Raw genomic sequence first — 22,721 nt, 5'->3', positions numbered from 1 at the left:
GTCCCCTGTCAGGCCTTCCTTCCTTCCTTCCAGGGATCTCCTCTCTAATGCACTCCACGTCGAGGGGATCCTGTGGCGGAGAGGAGCTCCGGTCACGCTTCGCTTCCTTCTCCGCCCGCCGAGGAAGGACGGAGCGAGGCTCCGTCTGGGGGCTGGTCTGGTCACGTCCGTTGTCTGGGCTGGGGAGGGGGGGGGGGGGCGATGGGGTGGGGTTCAGGGGGGGCTGGTGTTTACCTCACCCATTTTTTTTAGGAACATGGATGGCAGGCCTGGGGTCTGGAGCCGGAGCGCCATCTACTGGTGTACCAGGACTATGCACGAGTAAAGGGAGATCCAATAACGATTTGATCAGCGACCCCAACACTATTATATTTCATCCATATCTCAATCGGAGGAACAGGCAGAATAGAGGGGCTTCTCTTCCAACTCAGCCAGCTTGTCTAGTCGCTTGTGGCACCACTTCGGCTTCCATTAGAGCAACTGTCAACCCTTGCCAAACCTGTTTGCCACCTGTTTGGCACAGAAGTTGTTTACAAGGTCGATGGCTGTCTGGCAAGGACAGAGTTAGCTGCTGCCTGTAGCTGGCAGTGCCCATAGACAGACAGACAGACAGACAGGTAGGTAGGCAGAGAGGCTGCTGGAGACTGTCTGTTAGACAAAGCACCGTAGAGCCCCCATCCATCCAGCCGCCCAGCCCAGCCTCTCAGGACCCCATCTGGCACTCTCGGCTGCCCTCATACAAGCCTGTCTCCAAGCAGCCCTGGAGACAGAAGCACTTAACGTTCTCTGTTTTTCTGTCTCCCCTGTTTGTCATTTATCTCTCTCTAACCCCTGTCTCTCTGCCCTCTCTCTGTCTGTACTTCCCCCTCCCTCTCCTTGTTTCTCCTTGTCTCTCCTTCTCTCTCCCTCCCTCTCCTTCTCTCTTCTTGTCTCTCCTCTCTCCTTCTCTCTCCCTCCCTCTCCTTCTCTCTCCTTGTCTCTCCTTCTCCTTCTCTCTCCTTCCCTCTCCTTGTTTCTCCTTCTCCCTCCCTCTCCCTCCCTCTCCGTCTCTCTCCTTCTCTCCCCCTCCCTCTCCCTCCCTCTCCGTCTCTCTCCTTCTCTCCCCCTCTCTCTCCCTCCCTCTCCGTCTCTCTCCTTCTCTCCCCCTCCCTCTCCCTCCCTCTCCGTCTCTCTCCTTCTCTCCCCCTCCCTTTCCGTCTCTCTCCTTCTCTCCCCCTCCCTCTCCCTCCCTCTCCGTCTCTCTCCTTCTCTCCCCCTCCCTCTCCGTCTCTCTCCTCCTCTCCCCCTCCCTCTCCTCGTCTCTCCCCAGATCATCAGGCAGCTGATGAAAAAGGAGTTCACTCTGGAGTTCTCTCGCGACCGCAAGTCCATGTCTGTGTACTGCACCCCCAACAAGCCTGGCTCCCAGAGCAAGATGTTCATCAAGGTGAACACACGGCACGGCGGCAGACAACGTCGAAAGAGAGGGAAAGCTAAGTTTTCTCGTCATTCATCTTGAATCACTGACCCCCCCCCCTCTTACCTCACCCAGGGAGCCCCAGAGAGTGTGATGGAGCGGTGTCAGTACCTGCGTGTGGGCACAGGGAAGGTGGCGCTGACTGCGCCCCTGAGGGAGCAGCTGAGTGCTCGGATCAGGGACTGGGGCACGGGGCGTGACACGCTGCGCTGCCTGGCGCTGGCCACCAGGGACTCCCCACCCCGCCAGGAGGACATGGACCTGGAGAACTCCACCAAGTTCGCCGAGTACGAGGTACGAGACGCGGCAGGTCACGCACGCCCCGCTAGACCCCCCCCCCCCAAGGAGAGGAGGCCGGTCTCTAACGTGTTGTGTGGTTTCTGCTGCATTGTTTTCTCTCTTTCTCTTTCTGTTTATTTCTCTCTCTCTAACTCTCTAACTCTCTCTCTCTAACTCTCTCTCTCCCACTCCCTTCTTCTCTCTCCTCCTCTCTTTATTTATCTCCACCCTCCTTCTCTTTCCCGCCTCTCCTCTCTCCATCTCCCCCCCCCCCCCCCGCCCCTGCAGACTGGCCTGACGTTCGTGGGCTGTGTGGGCATGCTGGACCCGCCCAGGAAGGAGGTGATAGGGGCAATCCAGCTTTGCGCCGAGGCGGGCATCCGCGTCATCATGATCACCGGGGACAACAAGGGCACGGCCGTGGCCATCTGCCGCCGCATCGGCATCTTCGACGAGGACGAGGACGTGACGGGGAAGGCCTACACAGGCCGCGAGTTTGACGACCTGCCGCCCGAGGACCAGAGGGACGCCGTCAAGCGGGCCCGCTGCTTCGCCCGCGTGGAGCCCGCCCACAAGTCCAAGATTGTGGGCTTCCTGCAGTCCTTCGACGAGATCACGGCCATGGTGAGCAGAGGGGTTAAGCGGGTGCCTCTCGCCTGCTTCAAACACCCCCCCCCCCCCCCCCCGAAGGCACCTCATCCCCTTCATCCTCCACAGCCTCTCTCCTCCCTGCTTTATCCTCCACAGCCTCTCTCCTCCCTGCCTCATCCTCCACAGCCTCTCTCCTCCCTGCCTCATCCTCCACAGCCTCTCTCCTCCCTGCCTCATCCTCCACAGCCCCTCTCCTCCCTGCCTCATCCTAGACTGATTTATAGTGACTCAGTGAGCTTGTACCCGTGGTGACTTACGGGCTGAATGAGGCCATTCTCTCAAAAGTAGCTTTCAGAGCTGTCAACTGGGGTCCCGCTTCACTTCCTCCTGTCTGACAGACTGATGGGGGGGAGCCCGGGGGGGGGGGCTGACGCTCGGAGCAGAATGATGTGTGAAAGTGAAGTCTCTGTCTGGTTTGAACCTGATATCGCAATCAGAAAGAGTTAGACTACGGGCTGGAATCCTTGTCAATTTCATTACAGCTGGACTCAAATAAGGGTCTTGGAAACAATGTTGCATTCATGCAGTCAATCTGCACACATGAGGCTGACTGATTGCATTATATTTGGTGGACGATCTTCTCTGAGCATCATGAGGCTGTGGCTTATCTTTCTCCATCCCCTCCATCTCCTCCTCTCCCCCCTCACTCAGACGGGTGATGGCGTGAACGATGCGCCCGCCCTGAAGAAAGCCGAGATCGGCATCGCCATGGGCTCGGGCACGGCCGTGGCCAAGTCTGCGTCTGAGATGGTGCTGTCCGACGACAACTTCTCCACCATCGTGGCGGCGGTGGAGGAGGGCAGGGCCATCTACAACAACATGAAGCAGTTCATCCGCTACCTCATCTCCTCCAACGTGGGAGAGGTGGTCTGGTGAGGAGACGGACACACCAGCACACGCATACAGATACACACAAAACCACGGGCACAGTGACTAGCATTTCCTCTTGGATCCACAGCATCTTCCTGACGGCCATTTTGGGTCTGCCGGAGGCTCTGATCCCAGTCCAGCTGCTGTGGGTAAACCTGGTGACGGACGGCCTCCCCGCCACCGCCCTGGGCTTCAATCCCCCCGACCTGGACATCATGGATAAGCCCCCCCGCAACCCCAAGGAGCCCCTCATCTCCGGCTGGCTCTTCTTCAGATACCTGGCCATCGGAGGTGAGGCTGGCTGCTCCAGGGACCAGACGACCAGATCTAAACTGTGACACGGAAAACCCTTTCCTTTGGACATGTTTAGATAGTCTTCACGAGCTAGGCTTATCTATTCCTTGTTCAAGCAGAAACCCATTATTGCGTGACTGTGTTCCTGTCTAGGGTATGTTGGCCTGGGCACCGTGGGTGCTGCCACCTGGTGGTATCTCTTTGACGACGCAGGCCCTCATGTGTCCTTCTACCAGCTGGTGAGTACAGGAGACCACCAAATACTGCGTTCTCAATCCCACAATCCCCTTTTTTTGTTCATATGTATTCTCCATTTTCGATGTGACGATAAAATAAGAACGGAAATCCAATCCTCCAGTGTTTGTTTTCGATGTTCGACTTCTCCGAGGCAGGGGGGGGGGGATCAGCTCACGTGATGAGTTACTGTCATTGCCCATCGTCTGTTGACCCCTGACCTGCCATGAATAGACACAGACAGATCTAGAGATGGGCAGTGAGGGAGGCCTTAGCGTGACAGGAGAGAGGAGGAGGTCAGAGAGCGATGGACAGCGTCCAAGCCTCTCCAGCTGCTCCTCGGTCACATCTGCACGCCGTCGAACCCGGTCACGCCGGGCCGAGGGGACACACACACGCACACACACACACACACACACGCTGGCACACAATGGTCCCTTTCTGGCCAGGTCATCAACCTGATCCGCCGGGCTCATCTACATCCTTTAATGAGCTTTGTGACTCTCAGACAGTGCTCCGTTCGTTTTGAATGGATTTGGACGGAATCCAAACTGAATCCAACTGAACGTCACTGTTCCTTCCCTCCTGTCTGCTGCTGTCATTATCGTCCCCTGAGCGCTACTGCTGTCCTGTCTCCTGGCTCGGATGACCCACTATGAGGCCTGCTGTCTCTCTCCCCCCTCTCCTGTCTCCTCCTGGCCCAGACTGCTCCGTTGCGAGGCCTACTGACCTTCCCTTCTCTCTCCCCCTCTCCCCCCCCCCTCACAGAGACACTTCATGCAGTGTACAGAGGAGAACCCCATGTTCCAGGGGATCGACTGTGAGGTGTTTGAGTCGCGCTACCCCACCACCATGGCCCTGTCCGTGCTGGTCACCATAGAGATGTTCAATGCTCTCAACAGGTAGGCTGCCAACACCAATTGGCTCAAATACGTGAGAGTGTTCCTTCATGAGACAGCTCCACAACGTAAATAGACACTTGCTCAAATCTTGTGTTGGCACTGTGGGTCTGTTATCACTGGCTAGTAATGCAGTCATCTACTCTGAGATCCGGGCATGTTTTTCTGTTATTTGGGGGGAAAGAGAGGAAAGAGGAGGAGGGAGGGAAACTGTCCTCAGGTCTTGCCTGGTTTCTCATGGAGCTAGCCTGTCACTGGAGCTCCACTGAGAGCAGCTGGGTCTCATGACCAGGGAACCCCACCAGAGCAGGAGTTTGAGGGAGCAGAGCTCGTTTGGCAGATGAACAAGCAGAAAGTGGGTTTTATCTCAAGCCAAGCCAGACAGTATTTACATTTGCTGAGGAAGCTCGTTGTTTGGATTTAATTAGAGCTTTACCAAACTCTAAATGTGGACGTATCCTTATATAATCTAGTTACTGGCTGAGGAAGATTCTTTCTTGACGTAGTTAACTTTCTCTTAATTTGATTTAGCTTACTTTATTTGCAGCCATATTCAGCTTTCAATCGTCAGTGTTTTGTCAGCACTATACACTAAATCATCAGCACACGTTTTTGTCTGCTGTTAGTGCTACTGTACATGTTGAACTTTGACCTTTCCCCTCCCCAGTCTGTCTGAGAACCAGTCCCTGATCCGGATGCCTCCCTGGGTAAACATCTGGCTTCTGGGAGCCATCGTCCTCTCCCTCTCCCTCCACTTCCTCATCCTCCACGTGGAGCCGCTTCCTGTGAGTACGGTTCTCTCCTCTGTCTCTCTCTCTCTCGGTCTCTCTCATGCACTCCCTCTCTCTCTCGCCCCTCTGCAGCTCATCTTCCAGGTGACTCCTCTTCACTTCTACCAGTGGATGGTGGTGCTAAAGATCTCCATTCCAGTCATCCTGCTGGATGAGGCCCTCAAGTACATCTCCAGGAACCACTTAGAAGGTAGGAGGAGAGCCTCACGGTTCAGAACAGCAGTTTCTCAGGGTTCACATTCACTTGACTAACTTCAATGAGTAATTCCTTCCAGAAGACTTCCCACTGATCCCTGTCCTTCTCCCTCTCTTTCCTTCCTCTTTCCTGCATTCCTTGTGTAGCCTAAACACTCTCTCCTCTTGCCTTCTATAAAAAGGTACTATTTATTCCTCCTTTTCTTCCTTTTGACTTTTAAAGTTTCCTGCACTGGTCCAAAGAATTAGTTTGTCATGTTTACTGACCAACTGTCACCTTTAAACCCTAGTTTGTCATGTTTACTGACCAAATGTGACCTTTGAACCCCGACAGGGGAAGAAGAGAAGAAGTACAGGAAGAGACGGCAGCTGAACTAAGAAGACTCCTCCCTCCCCACCCGCCACCACGCCGCATCACATCCTGCCCCGCCCACCCGCCGCCACACCGCCTGCATAGCACAGATACACGCGCCTCTCCTCCTTTTTTAAGATAGAACCCTCTCTGCCTCCACCAATCCCGACTCCTGCATGTCCGACAACCACTAGAGATGAACAGGGCATGACACAAACGAGTGCGTTGGTGCGTATGCCAGAGCATGTTGTGTGTGTGTGTGTGTGTGTCAATATGTGTGTGTGTGTGTGTGAGCGTGTAAGCGTGTTGGGTGAACGAGCGAGACGGCGAGCGTGTGTGTCTGTGTGTACGTGACAGGGCGAGCGCAGCCTGAAACAACTGCGAAACACACCGAATTCTTGTTTTGTTTTTTTTTGTTGTTTTTTTTTCTCTCGCTCATTTGCTTTTTACTCTGTACAGTACGTAGTGGTGCAATAACTGGGGTGGAAAAGAGAGAGAGAACAGTGAAGGGGAGGTTGAGGAGAGTGGCTGTGTGAGTGAGGGAAGGGTGGAGGCAGTGGGACACGCCCTGGAGAAGACCAGAGAGCCTGGCATCTACCCTGCCACGAGGAGGGCTGTGGGGCTCTGGAAACTTCTGTCACCCCAGCACAACGTGTCCCGTCTCCACCGAGAGCAGCTTTCTTTATCTTTCTCCTTGGGTTTCTTCTGTCCCTCTCTTCTCTCTGCCTGCTGTTTGGTACACCGATAAGTTTGGCATTCCCTCCTCTCTCTCTCTCTCTCTCTCTCTCTCTCTTTCTCTCTTTCTTTCTTTCTTTCTTTCTCTCTTTCTTTCTTTCTTTCTTTCTTTATCTCCTCCTCTCTCCCTCCATCTCTCTCTCCTTTCCTCCCAAGGAGGCAGCTGTGGTTCTGGGCTCTGACTCATAGCACCCTGGAGTCTGTGTGGAGGAGTCTCTCCCCTTGAATGTGTGAATAGCTCAATGCTGCTTGGCTGCTTTCTATAGCTCTTATCGAGGAGGACATAGGGGGCAGCTCACAGAGACCCAAACCAAATGGTAAACAAGTGCACACCCCCCCCCCCTAGTTATTAATTAACATCTGCATACTCTAATCAATATCAATGATCAATATTTAGTGCTCCAAATATGGTGCACGTAGCTCTTGGGACAGTGGTCACATATGAATGTATTTATGAAAATCAGGCTTTTCTCCCTTGGACCGTCTCGCCTCTTGAATCCTGAGGCTTCTCTTCTCTTTCCAACCTTTTAAAACTGTATGGCGAGGTCATCTCCCGTTCTCTTGGATGACGTCGTTCGTGTTGAGTGTCGGCCGTCCCAGCCCCGGTCCCTGAGCTGCCCTCTCCTCCCCCTGCTACCGCCAGTGCTTTAGCCTTTAGCTCCAGGTTCACGTGGGTGTTGTTTTAGGCTCATTTTAAGACTAATAATAATGTGTTTGACTGAATGAACCCCGGAGGTTTGGATCGTTTCTTTAGCTCTTGTCTGTAGGGTTGCTGTGGACCTGCGATGGGTTGGTTCCGGGGGAGCACGCCCCAGTGTCTCGTCCTAAAGCCCTCTGCCACCAGGCCTAGGCTGGAGCAGACAGCCAGTCAGACGGCACACAACACCAGATATGAAAACTCTAGGCTTACATCCTGAAAGAGATGATAAAAGTAAGATATTGAGTCTGATACTAAGCAACAAGCTGTCTCTTGTTGTTTTGTACTACTCAACTTGATTTGGAGAAAAAGATTTGGAAACCAGGATGTTGTGTCACTGGGCAGGGTGGAAGTTCAGTCCAGGCCTGCAGTGGCATTGGGCTCAAAGGCCCCTTTTTTGCCTCTCAACCTATCTCAGCTCTAGCCCATGGTGGCAACCAAGCATGCTAGCACTCAAGCCCCTGGGCAGGCAGGCAGGCAGGCAGTGTAGGTTTGTACCGCCTTGTTACTTACTACTGAATCCTTGAACTCTGTACAGAAAAGGAGAAGATTGCATGGAACCTTGTTACTGTAATTAACAGCCTAAACAGTATGTAATATTTAATTTTTTTGATAACTCGCATCAACAAAACCTACTTACCAACAGCCAGAGAGCTGCAAGAAACCATTAATTTTTTTTCTTTGAGCACATGTTATCTAAGGATCTTTTTTTTGTTTTTTGGTTTTTTTGTAGACTAGTCAAGTTGTTTATTCATTGTCAATGTTTGTTTTTACGGTTGTTGTTATCTGTGTCTTTTACTTTAGGGAAAGAATATAATGTGTAAAAAAATTAAGGTTATGGTAATGAGTAATAAAGATAATTTCAGTGAAAGTAATCTGGTTTCAGAATGTGTGTCTGGTTTACACAGAGCAATGACCAGTGGTGAATCCTGGGTAATGAAGTCTTATGCGTGTATGTTGAAGGGCTTGGTGTGGCTGCAGGCTCCCCTGACCCTCAGTCTGCTGCTCTAGTCAGAAAGCCAGTCTAGTTTCCTGGCTTTGTCTGCTGTAGTAACCACCTATGTGTGTCATCAGTCAGTAAGGGGAGGGGATCAATCCTGAGATCCACTGTTGTCATTGGACCACTCTTTCTCCTGTTTTGCCCTATAGCAAACACACGTGGGTCTCTGGAGCCTGAATCCACCCAATCAGATAACGGATACTCTGTATTGCCTTGATGAAATTAATTGTGGACACATGATTTTATATATGAAAAAGACATGGAATAAAGATTATTTATCTTGTTATTTACTCATAGTTTGTGCTCTCATTTTTTTCTTTTTGAAAAATAAAACTTTGGACAGTTGCAAATTGCCTGAGTTGAAAAGTGTATTGTTTATCATTTGCCAGTAGATGGCGATAACATATCATTTCAAAAAGAGGAAGCCTTTTCCATTCAAAAGCCTCCACTTTACACCAGACGGCCATGGAAACGCTGTACGGAACGAAGAAAGATCATTAAAATGTGAAATGGCCAAGTTGAGGCCTGTGCAGTGAGCCGGCATGAGGCATGGTGATCGAGCCCTCCCGCTGATGGTGAGTCAGCAGCACCTGAGCTCAACTGTGTCTCAGATTATACACAGCACCACTGCACTGTGGTCCAGTCAGGGACAGCATTAGCTCTTAGTCAAACACGTGTGCTCGAGTAACATACCATGTCATGACAAGGACGGGCTTAAGGATGCTCTTGAACGCTCGCCAGAGGGACGCGTGGTGGTTTTTCTCTCCAGCTCCTCTGCGGAGGGGAGGGGCTGCTCTCTTCAATCCCACTTCAACAGGACCTACAGTTTCATGGCCTCGGGTTACCTGTTCAGGCTTTGTGTGAAAACCCTATTACATCACTTTGTGGGCTCACTTGATGCAATTGTTATGCGTCGGATGCTGTGTGATTCCTTTCTCCATGGCAACAGCTCGTCCCCCCAGTTTGTAGCCTTAGAAACACTCAAAGTTGGAGTGCTGTGGGTTCTTCCACCATCCACCATCTCTGTGGTCTAAACAGTCACTGCCTTTATAGAAAGTAAGATATGGGGATGGAAAGGGGACACTGCAACATTGTGTCTAGTATGCATTTTATATCCTACTAATATCTATGTATGTGTGCTAAGGTGTATGTTTGCTGAACCCAAACGATGCACAGTCAAGATGAATAACACCACGCACGCCTCACTCAAAGAGATGACTCCCCCCCCACACACATACACTCACCCTGGGGCCATTCCCAGAGCCCAGGGGGTGTCCTGGGGCTGGGGAGACGGTGGATCGGTATCAGTGTCAGGTCATCTGTTCCACCCAGAGCTCCAGGAAACCAGCTGCCTGATTGTCCTCCCGAGGCCCTGGCACACACCCTGGATAGCAGCATGGAGCTGTTGACTCACTCCTGGATGAATGGAGCATGCTCCTCCCCCCTCCCCCCTCCCCCTCCTCCTCCCCCATTGTTTGTGTGGCCTGAGATCTGTCGTTTGGCCGAGACCCCTAGATAAAATGGTCCACGTGTACTGTACGTTACGACAGGAGGGCATTGCAGATGTTTGCAATGGTGTATCGCCGCGTCATCAGGTTGCGAGGGGACCAGCGTCAGAGATTACACTCACACACGGCTGCCTGTGTCCTTGCTATTGTGCAGTACCATCACAACACCCTCAGGTAGACTGGACAAAGCCTTCACTGGCGTCTTCTCTGAGATGAATTGACACACTATGGAGGGAGAGGCCAAAGCGTTGTTACCCGACCATGTTCCTGCTGAGTCTGGGCCAACCCTCCTGGCTTGAGCCTGTCACGGTGCATAAGAAGATGTGTTAAATGCCACCGGTGCTGACTCATGTGAGAGTAACAAAAGGCTGTGTCCTATCCCACTGTGCCGTGCGGGAGCTGTGACAGGCCATGGACGGCCGAGGACACAGATCTGGAAAACTGCTCCTAGGCGAGAGGGGATGAAAGTGACCCAGCAGCCCCGAGGGTGTGTGGGTGGGGGAGACAGACAGGTCATTCTTAATCCCGTGGTACATGTGTGTTGTGCTGTGAGGCTGGAGCTGTTGCCAAGGCTGAATGAACTCCCTATGAACCTACGTCATGGCAGTGACAGTGGCAGAGAAAGTTCTGCTGAGGAAATGACCACATGCATTCAATACTCTCGTATTCAAGGCTGTTCAGCGAGAAACGGGAGTGAACCTGACTAAAAGGCTTAGACGGAAAGGTAGCTTTTACGACAGTCCCTCTATATACCTCGAACAGAAATGAATGAATCACAACGCTTTTTCTGAAGCCTATCTAATAATATTGTAAGAAATCTGTATTTTACGCCCATTCAGAGATATGCCGTAAATTAAAAACATGATGCAAAAAATATATATCAGTAGGCCTACAATACTGTTGAACGGAGGGGTATCGAATCGAATAAAGGGTGGAGTAGAGGAGAAAATACTGTCGTTGAGGCAGTCATTGTCGGCTACGGTAATTTGACGGATTTTAGGACCCAACGTGACTACAGATAAATATTTGACGAATCATAAAAGTTGGTTTTGTAGGTCTGCGTAGGGTATAGTTAATATGCTAAGCGAACTATATGAACATAGCCCACCGTAAAAAAAAAAACCTAATATGCTCAAAACTTATTTGTATTTACAGTAATTATTAACATTATCTGTAGTGTCCAGAGTGAAAGGGAGTGAAAACGCTGTCTAATGTTACACCAATGCGGAAGAGAGGGTGTGATTCAGCGTAGATCTTACAATAGATCGCCAAGAAAGGAGGCGTGTTTGGGAATAATGCGGGCGTGTTTTTGATGGTTTTCTTAAACGTTTTTTTCCGATGGTTACTGTTGTTGTACCATTCGGCTTAAGACATTTGACAGATACGGAGGCTCTGTGCTGTTCACTATTGCTGTATTTCCAAGCGGGACATCAATCTGGCTGCAGGAGCTCCCGGCTTCCAAACCAGTCAGGACCCCTCATTCGGTGAGTGAAACTTTCGGGCATATGGCACACTAGAATTGTGTTGACAAACATTTTATATTTTTGTCAATATTTGAACAGATTGACAACGTTTTCAACACATGGCCAAAAAATATTTGCACGTTCATACGCGCTGTGATCTGTGATCGCTCAAAATTTACGCTAGGCTGTTCAGACAATATTGTTGTCTTTACCTTGTATTGTTTGCTAAGTCAAATTTTGACACGCACACACTAACGTCGAATACACAGTAGTGTACACACACGGAGAAAAGAGTGAGAGATACATAGTCTTGTGGGCTAACATAATCTAAAACAAATAAAATATTGTCGTATTCATAATTACATCATGTAGTTGTAAATGGGCGTGATAATAGCATTGTTGGAGTCATGGTTTTGTTCATCATACGTTCAGTTTGATCCCCCAGAGAAAAAAATAACATTGAATGTTCAAGACTACTATAATAGATTATTTGACTTGTTTATTAATAACTGGTGGTTGATCACTATATAGGACTACTGCATAGCCTGCATGACATCCAAATACATACCACAATGTACATTTTTAGCTCTCCGTTTTGAGATCTTTTGGCACCTTGCAAAAAGTGACAGTTGAGTTATTGTGCTTGATGAAAAATGTGTTTAATTCATCATGCACATTTCTATGAGGCCTCACTCAGCACAGTGTAGACCGTTATAACCCCTGGTAGTGGTGGTTCAGCCTTTGTGGCTCGAGAAGCCATGCTTGTGTTACTGCTGCAACACGTATTGTGGTTTAACTGCTTACAGTGCAGCACTTCAAGTGGTCTCTGTAAACATCTCACTTGTTGTGCTTTATGCACTATACATTTTGATTAGCATACAATGGGGCAATTAGTTTCGATTATGTATTTAGAGCTGTCTGACTGGTTAGGCCAGTGAGTTTGTCATTTCTCAAAGATGCTTTGCGGAAACTGTGTTCATTTAGTTTTTGGTTGCTACACTTGTGTCACTTCTGCTTCTCTTTTTCCTTCTGACTGGCTGGCAGCTCTCACCGTGTAACACTTTAACACTTTACAATGTCATGGTAATCACACCAAGTGCGACTAGCCTGCATCGGTGGAAGCCATTTTGACACCTCTGGGCCTCTCTAGTCATACAGGGGGGAGGCTGAGGAGATGAGTAATCTGTGTGTGTGGTCAGGTCTGGTGTGGTAGCAATCCATCTTGTTCGGGGGACAAGAAAGACAGGGTCTCCTTCCTCTCTGATGAAGAGCACTTATGAACAGGAAGTAGCTCAGTGCCCTGACCACAGACGATCTGCTATATAGTCTTACCTTCTGTGTGCTCTCCACCCACACGGTGGCCCTTCAGCTCACAAACTTCTTGTCTAACCAAGAAAGGAAATCAGCATGGGCTAGTTTAAATGGCTCCTTTTATTCGGAGTTGTGTCTCTCTAGTACAGCTTCCCCTGCTTCGCGCTGCTCATCGATAGGCCGCCAGACACCGTAGGGGCTCTCCTATCTTTCTGTTCCCATCTGCGTCAGAACTTCTAGTCGACCGACCACAGAGCCAATGTCATCACCACCTTCTTTTGTTTGAACAAGGGCCTGCTGTTAATTATTGATGTTCTGAAATGGCAGGACGGAACAAGGATCTGACAGAGGAGCCAGAGAGGCTGACAGCGATATCATTTTCAATACCAGCTTTCTTTCGTTAGATTGAAGGCAAAGAGCTCAGTGGGAGTGGGGAGAGAGGTAGAGCCACAAGCGGTCCAACCAAAGACTCCTCCATCTTGGGGCGACAAACTCTTGATGTTCGATTGAAGAACCAACCGCATCTTGCAGAGAGCCGCCGTCACGTATCCAAGCTACACCGCACTCTTAATTGATGTGCTGGAGTCTTTTATGGCCCTGTTGTTTCAAAAAGAATGGCCTTGTTAGTGTCTCAGTCGACAATTTCCCTGGAATCTGAGCTGGGATTCCTGGAAGCGGCAGGTATGTTTATGTAGCAACACAACCAATGGCTACAGGGCCGTGTTTTACATGAGGATCAACCCACAAAGTAAACCTCACTTGTATAAACTGGGCTTGAGGTCAAATGGATCTGAAAGAAACGTCCTATGCATAAGCTATTAAAGAAAGAAAGGGTGATGCTAAGCTTTGATTCTCGACTTGACTTTCCATTCACGTGCTTGTGCGCTTGTGTGTGTTGGCCGCTGTAGCGTGGAGGCCAAACAAAGGCAGGGACGGAGTGGAGAACACTTCTGATTGATGCTTCACTCAGCAGGCTAACAGTCTTTTTAGGATGGTGAGGTTTCTGTTCTGGAAAGCTCTGGAAAGCTGTGTGGCTGGGGTCTGTGTGGTGTCCATTGTTTGGTGTGTTAGCTGTACAGTATGGGTTGTGCCTCTGTCTCTGATTGTCCTGTCTGTCTAACACTGTGCTTCTGTCTGAGACTGCCTCTGTTTAAGGGCTGTGCTATGCCTCTGTGTAAGGGCTGTGGGGGGAAGTGAGCCTCATGAAAATCCACTGATCCTGTCTTTGTTCCGGTCTCCCACAGAGCCTGTCTCTCTCTTCTCTCTCTTGGAGCGCTCTCGGCTCCGAGATGATCTGCTGCTATGAATTATTCTATGTGCGTGCGTGCCGTGGTGCATGCAAGGTGTCTGTATATTTGTGTGTCTCAAAATATGACCCTCTCTTCCTCTGGCTGTGGTACAGCACTCGGGTAGATGGAGATCGCGGTCCTTCTTAGTTCGCACCGCACCATGCTTGCGTCTACGGATGAAAGGCCTTTTTTATTAATAAAAGCACAACTATGACTTTGGGGGCGCCCGGGACTGTGAGTCAACCTCAGTAATCTTCCTGTCTACCCCCCCCATCCCTCTGTCTCTCTGTCTGCTCCACAGAAGAAGGATCATTGTTCAGCTTGAGGAAGTGGTTCACAAGCAAATGGATTTCTATTCACGTTGCTACAGTACAAGTTCCTCAATCCCGAAACTCAGGAGAAATAAGGCTATGATTTGTGCGGGTAGAGGAAATGAATACTGCCAGTGGAATCAAATGAAAGTTCAGGTACAAATAGAGTTAAGCCTGGGGACTAGTTTAAAGGGCACTGACATCTTTTTATCATGCTTTTATATTTTGTGTCTTTTATGATTTGTTCTTTAACTGGCTCCCTAAGTACCATACCATTTGACTTCACAGTGAAATTATCTGCCACGAGCCACTTAGGTTTTCAAATCTTTATCGGCCCAACACTCATAGGTTTACTGTAAATGTTTGCAAGGCATTGTCAAACAAGGTATTGGATGAAGACCATGGCTCTCGTCCTTTTTTTTATTGTCCCGACAGTGTTTGTCCAGTGATAGGAGTAGTGGCAGGTAGAGATTGTGATTGGGGATGGAAGGTCAATGGCAACACGGATGAGCTTGTTTAAGCACCACAGAAAGCCCAAAGACGAGAAGACCTGCTCTTACTCATCTAGCGTTGAACAGACTTTTTTTCTTTTCTTTTGGATCTGGCTCGGTTTTCGATCCATGACTGGTCATGTCGCACATGAGTTCCTGCTTCCCCCAGCAAGTCCACCGAGTCATCGAATGTTGTTGTTTCCATGGCAGGTGAGCGTCTGGCTGAGTGGGCAGATGGCTGTACTGTGTCTCTGTCCCTCTGCTCAGTCTGGAGTCGGTCTTTCTGGGAGAGTTTGGCTTCCGGAACTGTCCCCCATCCCTCTGTGCTCAATCTCCTTCTGTAGCTGTAGCTTCAGCCCACTGGGTCTACGTGAGACGACGGGGGCTTCCTAGAAGCGGTCAAAATATAATTATCTATTTCAATTTAAATCTTTCCTTCCATGGTTGGACAGCTGAGTTATTGTGCAGATCTTTTTCATTTGAGACTTGTGAGAGACGCTGTATGTCATTATGAGCAGTCGGTGTTGCTTCACTTTCAATTTACTCAGATGAAAGCATGTGCACCAGTCCACCAAAATTCTCCCTGAACCACTGCTGACCAGAACGAATAGATAGGCCTGCAATCTGTCAAAACAAACGATTCAGAGTCACAGATGGTGTTGTTCTGTTGATGGCCTACTTGGAATCATGCTTGTTATTGGGTCTGTATTTAGGTTAGGCAAGGGTAGCAGGGACTGAGTGTGTGTGTTTGTGTGTGAACTAACTAATATTTGGACTTTCTTAATACCTTGGGTGCACCCTATGACTAATTATAAGTCATAAACAACCAATCCAAGGCAGTCTGATTTGTGAATCCTACCAAGCACGTATTGGCGGTGCACACACATGCACACACGCAATTCCATGCAATCTGATTTGCCTACAGATATCACTGGTATCATGAACCACGCCAACCGTTATTAGAACGTTCAACTGCTATTGTTTATTTACTCTCGAACAACAGGTCTCTCCTGTCTCTCACTGAGCGTGAGCGGAACTCTACAATTGAAGGGTATATCTAAATTGGTGTAGCGCTGTTGATTGGTTGGGCTTCTGATTGACAACCAATTATGCCACTAAAATAAGGGATTCACATTTGCATCATCCTTCAGAGTAATAATTTGTTTTCCCTTTTTGTGCATTTCTTTCTTGCAGTTCACATTAATATTATTTCACGTATGCCCCTCTAGTGACCCACATGGTTTACATTAGTCATGCCTGTCATCCTCACGGCTGCCACACTGGACATTTTAGTAGTAGATCCACACATGCCACACGGTATCCTGGCAGGGATTCTCCACAGCTGACCATTACGATGAACTCTGTAGCTTTCCTAGCTTAGTCTACGGACAGGTAGGACCCTACCACGATGCATTAATCAGACAGCTAATGGGTTTAATTTGGCTGTTAGGAATGGAACGAAGCGATTTGAATCGGATGATCCATTAGGGCAAAACATTGAGATCTTTGCCTGCTGCCAGTTAGGAACTTCCTGCTGAGAGGCAGTGGTGAATCATGGCAAGGCTATCGTACTGTATGTTTGCACTGGGGTGATTTCTGTTAGGTCTTAACTAGCTCATCATGGTCCTCCTCTAACACTGACCTTTCCTCAGACAATCAACAGGGCTTCGTCGCATGGGTATTTAGAGAATTCTTCAAACCACATCGGCACTTAACACAGACCTGTTTTGTGTAGAATATGCGTCAGCAAGACAGGAGTCGTGCATTTTTATCTGTCTTGGGTACAGAATCTCTGCCATGTGAGCGTAGGTTCAGACCACACTTGAAATCGCATTACCGAGGAATGAATGCCAAAACGATGCAAGCGCTGCCGTCCATACAGCGGCTGGCTGACAAAGCACTGTCTCTTCCTCCAAGCCACTGATGCTGCATTGTTCTGTTCGGGTATAACTTCAGTGAAAGACCTCGTGTTCGTTAGCCCAGCAGACTTAGTCTGAGAACAACGTCTCCTAGTTCTGTAACAGCGTCAGCGCTCACCTGCTGCTAGAACTAAGGGTTGCTCGACAGGTTCTCATCATGCTTGCTGTGTAGACACACACACACACACACACACGCAAACACACAGTGTGCCTCTCCGTTTTAATGGCTGCTGTCATGGCTAGGGAGCAGGGACTGTGGCTCATTTGATTTTCTCTTGTTTGCTCAGTACATAGAGTACACTACTCCTTCCCTATTTTAATTGGATTTGCTTGCCTGGGTAGTTACCCCATAACGACACCCACACCCACAACCGTCCATATCTAAAACTCTTCTTCCTCAAGACATGCAACTTGTTTGTTCACATCGTTTTCATATGATACATCCAATTCTAACAATATGTTATTTAGAAATATTGCGTTGTGCTGTCCTGACGGCACTAGATTCATTCGCTGAAGGACTCACCGCTCTCTTCCACCTGGCATGGGAACTACATCCCCAAATATTTCACATTAGGCCCAGACATTTCAAGACCTATAGGGTAGAGGGTCTTGTAGTTGATTGCTATGAAACCTCTGACAGCCCACCTGCAACATTCTATATAGAAATTCCAGCTACCAGGCATTCCATCAGGGAGATGGCCGAGCTTCTCCAAGTCCTTATCTAGGTCTGTCAGGACTGACATGGAAGCCTGATGGCTGGATGATGCTAATGCTAATGCTGCTGTTACAGTAACAGGATGAGACGGTGTAGAGCCCGTTGGGACTTTATACCACACTGAGGGATAGAGAGTGGCATGGGGGATATCTTCCTGTAGGTTGGATGCTACTGTGTGGGAGCAACAGATTAATCTTGTCCAGGTTCAAAGAATTCTTGGCACCTTTTTGAAGAGAGAGCTATTTCTCACATGCTATTGTTGACATTATTGCTTTGCCTGTCTTCCCTGCACTCTGCCGTCCATGCCCTCTGTCTCTCTCTCTCCCCCCTCTCTCCCCTCTCTGCCTGCCCCTCCCCGCCTCTTTTCCATCTCAAATTTTTTTCTTTCCATTGAGTGGTTTGAAAACCTGCTGACAAAGGTCTTTGGGACCAGTTCCGCAGCAGATATGGTTCCATGTACCGCCATCTATCATTGTGAGGGATGTTGTTCTATTATGTGTGGAACTCTTCCCTTGACCTCAGCTTGGCCAGATTTTCTTCAACCTCTGGATGTGATTACTCATATCTCTAATCTCTCTCTCTCTCTCTCTCTCTCTCTCTCTTACCCCTCTTAATAAGTAGACATCACAGCTAGTGGCTTCCAGTGCTCATGTGTTCTCCACCAGTCAGGGACGTGGGGAGTGGCTACAGTTCGGGGATAACTCCACCCCTCTGACCTCATATCCACTCACACCATGCAGGCTCATCTGGGCTGCCTGTGGACGGGCGGGTGGATAGCTGTTCACATCGGACAGCGTGGCTGGGGGGAAGGGGGTTCTCCTGGACTTGTCTGTCCCTGACTCAAGGGACCGAAGGGGGGGTGGTCTTCCTCCTCCTTCCTCCTCTCAGCCCCCTGCCTCTGGATCGACAGCCAGTAATGCTGAAACTCCAGGCCATCTCTGAGTGTGAGTAGAGGAAAACAAGTCTCCCCTTTCCCTCTTCCTCCTCTGATATCCTCCACTGTAATCCCAGACTTAGTGTCGGTGGGGCGGCATGCCTCTGACAGGTTAGCTCTGGATTTGGACGGGATTCTCTCAGGGTATTTCTGTCCTTTTGTAATTGACGGATGCTTTTTGTGCCGTCTGGACAGGCTAATTCGTGTGTAGTGGTCATCCTCAGGTGTTGGTGGGTGGCCAGGCTCAGTGTCAAGACTAGCCACTGTGTTCATAAACAATCCAGGTCTTAATCCACCTGATTACATTAAAGAGTGCCTTGGATTACGGTAGTCCCAGCATGTGCACATGCTTTTGGAGGTTTTCCAAAGTTTGTGGTTCTGTCTATAATGTGTCTACAGCTGGTAAACAAACATGTTTTTTTTTTCCACTTTGCCCACTGCTGAGAGCCCTGTCAGGTAGACTTATCTTTTCGTGAATCAACTGTATGTTGAATAAGGGTGTTTATACAATGTGGGCATCAGAAGCAGTCAGTATCTAACCACTGTACCATTTGTGTGTCGGCATCAGTCATGTAGGCAAAATACAGCTAAAGATGAAGCCAGCTATGCTCAGTAATAGACCTTCCATTAGTGCGATGGGCTAAGGACATCCTGTCCCACTCACCACCTAAGCTGCTAGAGTATGTCCTAGTTATTAAACACTCACCCAGCCAGTCTCCCCTGGGCTTCTGTCTTACCGATGCTGGCTGCTCTCTCCTGTCTGGCTACGTTGTGGCTGAGTCCTCTCTGATTAGAGACATCCTTGTTAGGATCAGCTCAGAGTCTCCACTCACCCCCTTTCTCTCTCTGACACACACACACACACACACACACACACACACACTTCCCCGTCCGTCCCCTCCCCACGGTACCTCAGCACCGAGCGTGTCACCATCGCACCCTGACTGAAGCGAAATGTGACAGATGAGACGGCCCAGCAGACCTGAACCAAGCTGCGGGCCCTGGAGGGGTGTGGCAGGGATGAACCAAGCTGCGGGCCCCAGAGGGGTGTGACACTGTGATAGGGATGAACCAAGCTGCGGGCCCCAGAGGGGTGTGGCAGGGATGAACCAAGCTGCGGGCCCCAGAGGGGTGTGGCAGGGATGAACCAAGCTGCGGGCCCCAGAGGGGTGTGGCAGGGAGAAATGCCAGCCTCCCCTGTCTAATACCCCGATCTGTTTCGGAGGCAGCGGGCCCTGGGTGTGGGGAGACAGTGGGAATGCAGTTTGGAAAGCGTCCTCTGTTGTATTTGTGTGACTCTGAGGGCTTTTGGTCGATTGCTTTATGAGCTACAATCTCGTTTCATGACTGCGGGCCCTAGTAACTTTCTACCGTTTGGAACTAAGTGGATATCATCCGCTTATTGTATCGCTTCTCATTCTTGACATTTGTCCGTTGAACAGATTCTGCGAAAATCCTTTTGGATTGTTTTGTTTGGACTGTGGAGATATAGACTTGGCAGTGCTCCCGCTCTCTTTGCTGAGGCTTAATCGAGGCATGGGGCCTATGAAGTAGGCCCGCATGTGTTGCTCTACTGCTCCTGGGGCTGCTATTGACATTTTCACTGCTGGGCTGGCTTGTGGAATGCAGATTGGCCAAGTGTTAGATAAAGGTATACGTCAGTGATGTTGTCTGTCTGAAAGGTCCGTGCAGGATCGAAATGGGTCTGGCTAGTCTTTGTCAACTGTGGTATAATTGTCTTTCTATTGTCTCTGTTAAAGGCCTGGCATTTAGTTTGTGTCAAGTTTACTGGGAGGGAAATCTTCGGGTCATTGTGTGTGTGTGTGTGTGTGTGTGTGTTTCTCTCTCTCTCCTTTTCATTCTGTGTTATCTATTTATCTATAACCTTTATGTAAACCATCCACCTTTGACCATGTTCAAGGAAGGGTTCCCATGGTTACCAAACTCAGTAGGAGCTGAAGCTAAATTACATTTGACTAAAATCGAAACCTTTTTTTTTTTTTTTTTCTGTCAATGAAAACAGTAATGAACAGAGAATGCATTTTCATATCTCCAGTTCATTGGATTCTTCTCTGTTCCTCCCAGGTTCCAGTGTGCCCAGTTAAACAGGAATCCTAAAGGCCTTCAGATTGAGGTAAATTCATCATCTGATCATGCTGTTGTCAAACACAGTTAGTCTGTGTAACACCCAATGCTTACATCAACAGTACCAGTCACTCAGGGATTCTGTACTCATGATTGAGAGCAGCAGATTACAATAAGCATCGCGTGTGAACCAAGAGTCAAATTGTAATGCATTGTTTACTGTACGTCCTCCTTTCTATTTGAAGGTGTATGTTCATGAAAAGGAACACAATGCAAATGTTGTGTATCGTTCATCAGTCTAAAGACAACTGTGTGAACCACACAGAATGGAAAGGGGCCTTAACTAACAGTTGGACTTAAGCCCGCACCACAATCCCATCAGGGATTTCTGGATAGATATAGCGGTGCCCACTTACTGGGTTTAACTGGCCTCGGTGTTACTGTGAATTCCCTCACACACACACACACACACACACACACACACACACACACACACAGGCGCCCTCTCAAACACTTGCATGCCATGTACACACACACGGACACAGGATGTTGTCCATCAATGTGAGCTTTGTTCCGCTTCATGAGCCGAGAGCCTGTCAATAAGCATCAGGGCCCTCTCTGAAGACCCTGTCGTGACAGGCATCCACTCTGCTCTTGGTAATGCCTACGAGACAGTAGCACAGGAATCTGGCAAGCACCAGTCATCACTAAATCATCACCGGCAGACCAAGAAAGGCAGATATCTGCTGATGATGCTAATTAAGTCCCTCCTTAAGCCTTGTTCATCTTGTTGACGAATCATTGATTGGATTTGAATTGAACGTGTTGTGCCGTCTGAAAGAGGGAGGCAGGCTCTGTTAATCATGACACGTACAGTCTATGTTCCTCTCCTCCCACCCTCAGAATCTAGCGCCCAGCCCCAGGCATGGTGCTGTAGGAGGGAGATTTGCTGGGGGAGGATGGCATGCTTGGTGCAGATCCACTGCCCAGTACTTCTGCTTAGTCTTATCTACACTGTGGTTATGAGGGAGGGAGGGAGGGAGGGAGGGAGGGAGGGAGGGAGGGAGGGAGGGAGGGAGGGAGGGAGGGAGGGAGGGAGGGAGGGAGGGAGGGAGGGAGGGAGGGAGGGAGGGTTAGAGACCGATAGAGTGGGAGAGTGAGAGGAAGAAAGGGGTGGGTGGATGGATGGATGGATGGATGGAGAGAGAGAGAGGTAGGGAGGCAGAGAGTGTGGGAGATGACATAGCGTAGGCAGCCAGCATGGGTTCTCTTGCTTCACTGTAATTCCTCACAGCACAGTTTGATTGTTAATTGAGACTGCTGCGTTTTTCTCACAGCGCTATGACCAGTTCACTTCTGCAAGGTCACAAGACAGTGTTTCAGTTGGAAGAACTGAGAGCTGAAGGTAGGAGGTTGTCAGCCCACTATTGAATAAACACACACACACACACACACACACACACACACACACACACATAGATGTGCTCAATGACTGTCATGTCTAGGAGACACAGACAAACAAGACCCCTTTTTCCACTGGAGATGGATGGATTTTAGTGTGGAAGGTGTTACTGTGTGTGTGTGTGTGTGTGTGTGTGTGTGTGTGTGTATGTTGCAGAGGGGTGTGGGAATATCCTTTTTATTATGTATTTAGGGGTGTCTCTGCTCCCTGTCTTAGCAGATGTGTAGGGAAGTGCATTTCCCCTGGCCCTGGGACTCTGTTTGTTCTAGGCAAACTAATTGAGAGGACAAAGGCAGCGAGGTTGGAGTAAAAGCTTCTCTCTAATGAAGGAAAATGGGTCTGTCTGTTGACCTTGTTCATCCATGCTGCACTCTGTCTGTAATTGGTTTTGGTGAATCTGCTTTTGCGTGCTTTTGGAGATACGGCAACAAAAGACAGAAAAAACATTCACACTCTCATTCATAAAAATATCTCATGTGGGCTATTTGATTGGTTTGTTTGTTTATTTCTTGAATTGCCTTGATTAAGCTCCAGATTGACTTTGTTTGGAGGGCAGTCGAGACGCACTAAAGATTAAAGAAGTTCAAAGCAAGAGGTGTTCATAAGGGATGTAAAAGTTGGTCACTTGTGTTGGTGCTGGAATGGAGGGATTTTCATTATGTTACAAAGCTGGGAGCTCTACTAAACAGAACAGGAGCCAGGTTCTGTCCAACCAGTTATATTATATAGGTATAGCTCAGTGGTAGAGCAATTTTCTTTCAAATCCCCCCTCTATACATT

General features: G+C 49.1%; 2 protein-coding genes across 4 annotated transcripts in view; both read left to right on the top strand.

Annotated features, from left to right (window-relative positions):
* atp2a3 (ATPase sarcoplasmic/endoplasmic reticulum Ca2+ transporting 3) overlaps positions 1–8,743 on the top strand; it is a 35,241-nt gene extending 26,498 nt beyond the window's left edge. The window contains exons 12-21 of one of the 2 annotated variants that reach the window (XM_084697850.1): positions 1,310–1,426; positions 1,532–1,750; positions 2,024–2,359; positions 3,038–3,258; positions 3,345–3,547; positions 3,704–3,789; positions 4,553–4,686; positions 5,351–5,468; positions 5,547–5,664; positions 6,004–8,743. In XM_084697850.1, the coding sequence (XP_084553976.1) occupies positions 1,310–1,426; positions 1,532–1,750; positions 2,024–2,359; positions 3,038–3,258; positions 3,345–3,547; positions 3,704–3,789; positions 4,553–4,686; positions 5,351–5,468; positions 5,547–5,664; positions 6,004–6,047 (1,596 nt within the window). In that variant the 3' untranslated portion in view covers positions 6,048–8,743. Of the gene's footprint in view, positions 1–1,309; positions 1,427–1,531; positions 1,751–2,023; positions 2,360–3,037; positions 3,259–3,344; positions 3,548–3,703; positions 3,790–4,552; positions 4,687–5,350; positions 5,665–6,003 lie in introns of both variants that reach the window. The other variant, XM_084697849.1, reaches the window with a different exon arrangement.
* A 2,295-nt stretch (positions 8,744–11,038) lies between these two features.
* camkk1a (calcium/calmodulin-dependent protein kinase kinase 1, alpha a) overlaps positions 11,039–22,721 on the top strand; it is a 34,558-nt gene continuing 22,875 nt past the window's right edge. For both annotated transcript variants that reach the window (XM_084698178.1, XM_084698177.1), the window contains exons 1-2: positions 11,039–11,445; positions 20,480–20,528. The gene's annotated coding sequence lies outside the window, so the exon portion shown is untranslated. The remainder of the gene's footprint in view (positions 11,446–20,479; positions 20,529–22,721) is intronic.

The sequence above is a fragment of the Hypomesus nipponensis genome, chromosome 5 (assembly GCF_054491055.1).
Source record: "Hypomesus nipponensis isolate SF chromosome 5, ASM5449105v1, whole genome shotgun sequence".
In the NCBI taxonomy this organism is placed as follows: Eukaryota; Metazoa; Chordata; class Actinopteri; order Osmeriformes; family Osmeridae; genus Hypomesus; species Hypomesus nipponensis.
Note: the sequence above shows the minus strand (reverse complement) of the source record. Positions and strands in the feature narration are given on the sequence as shown.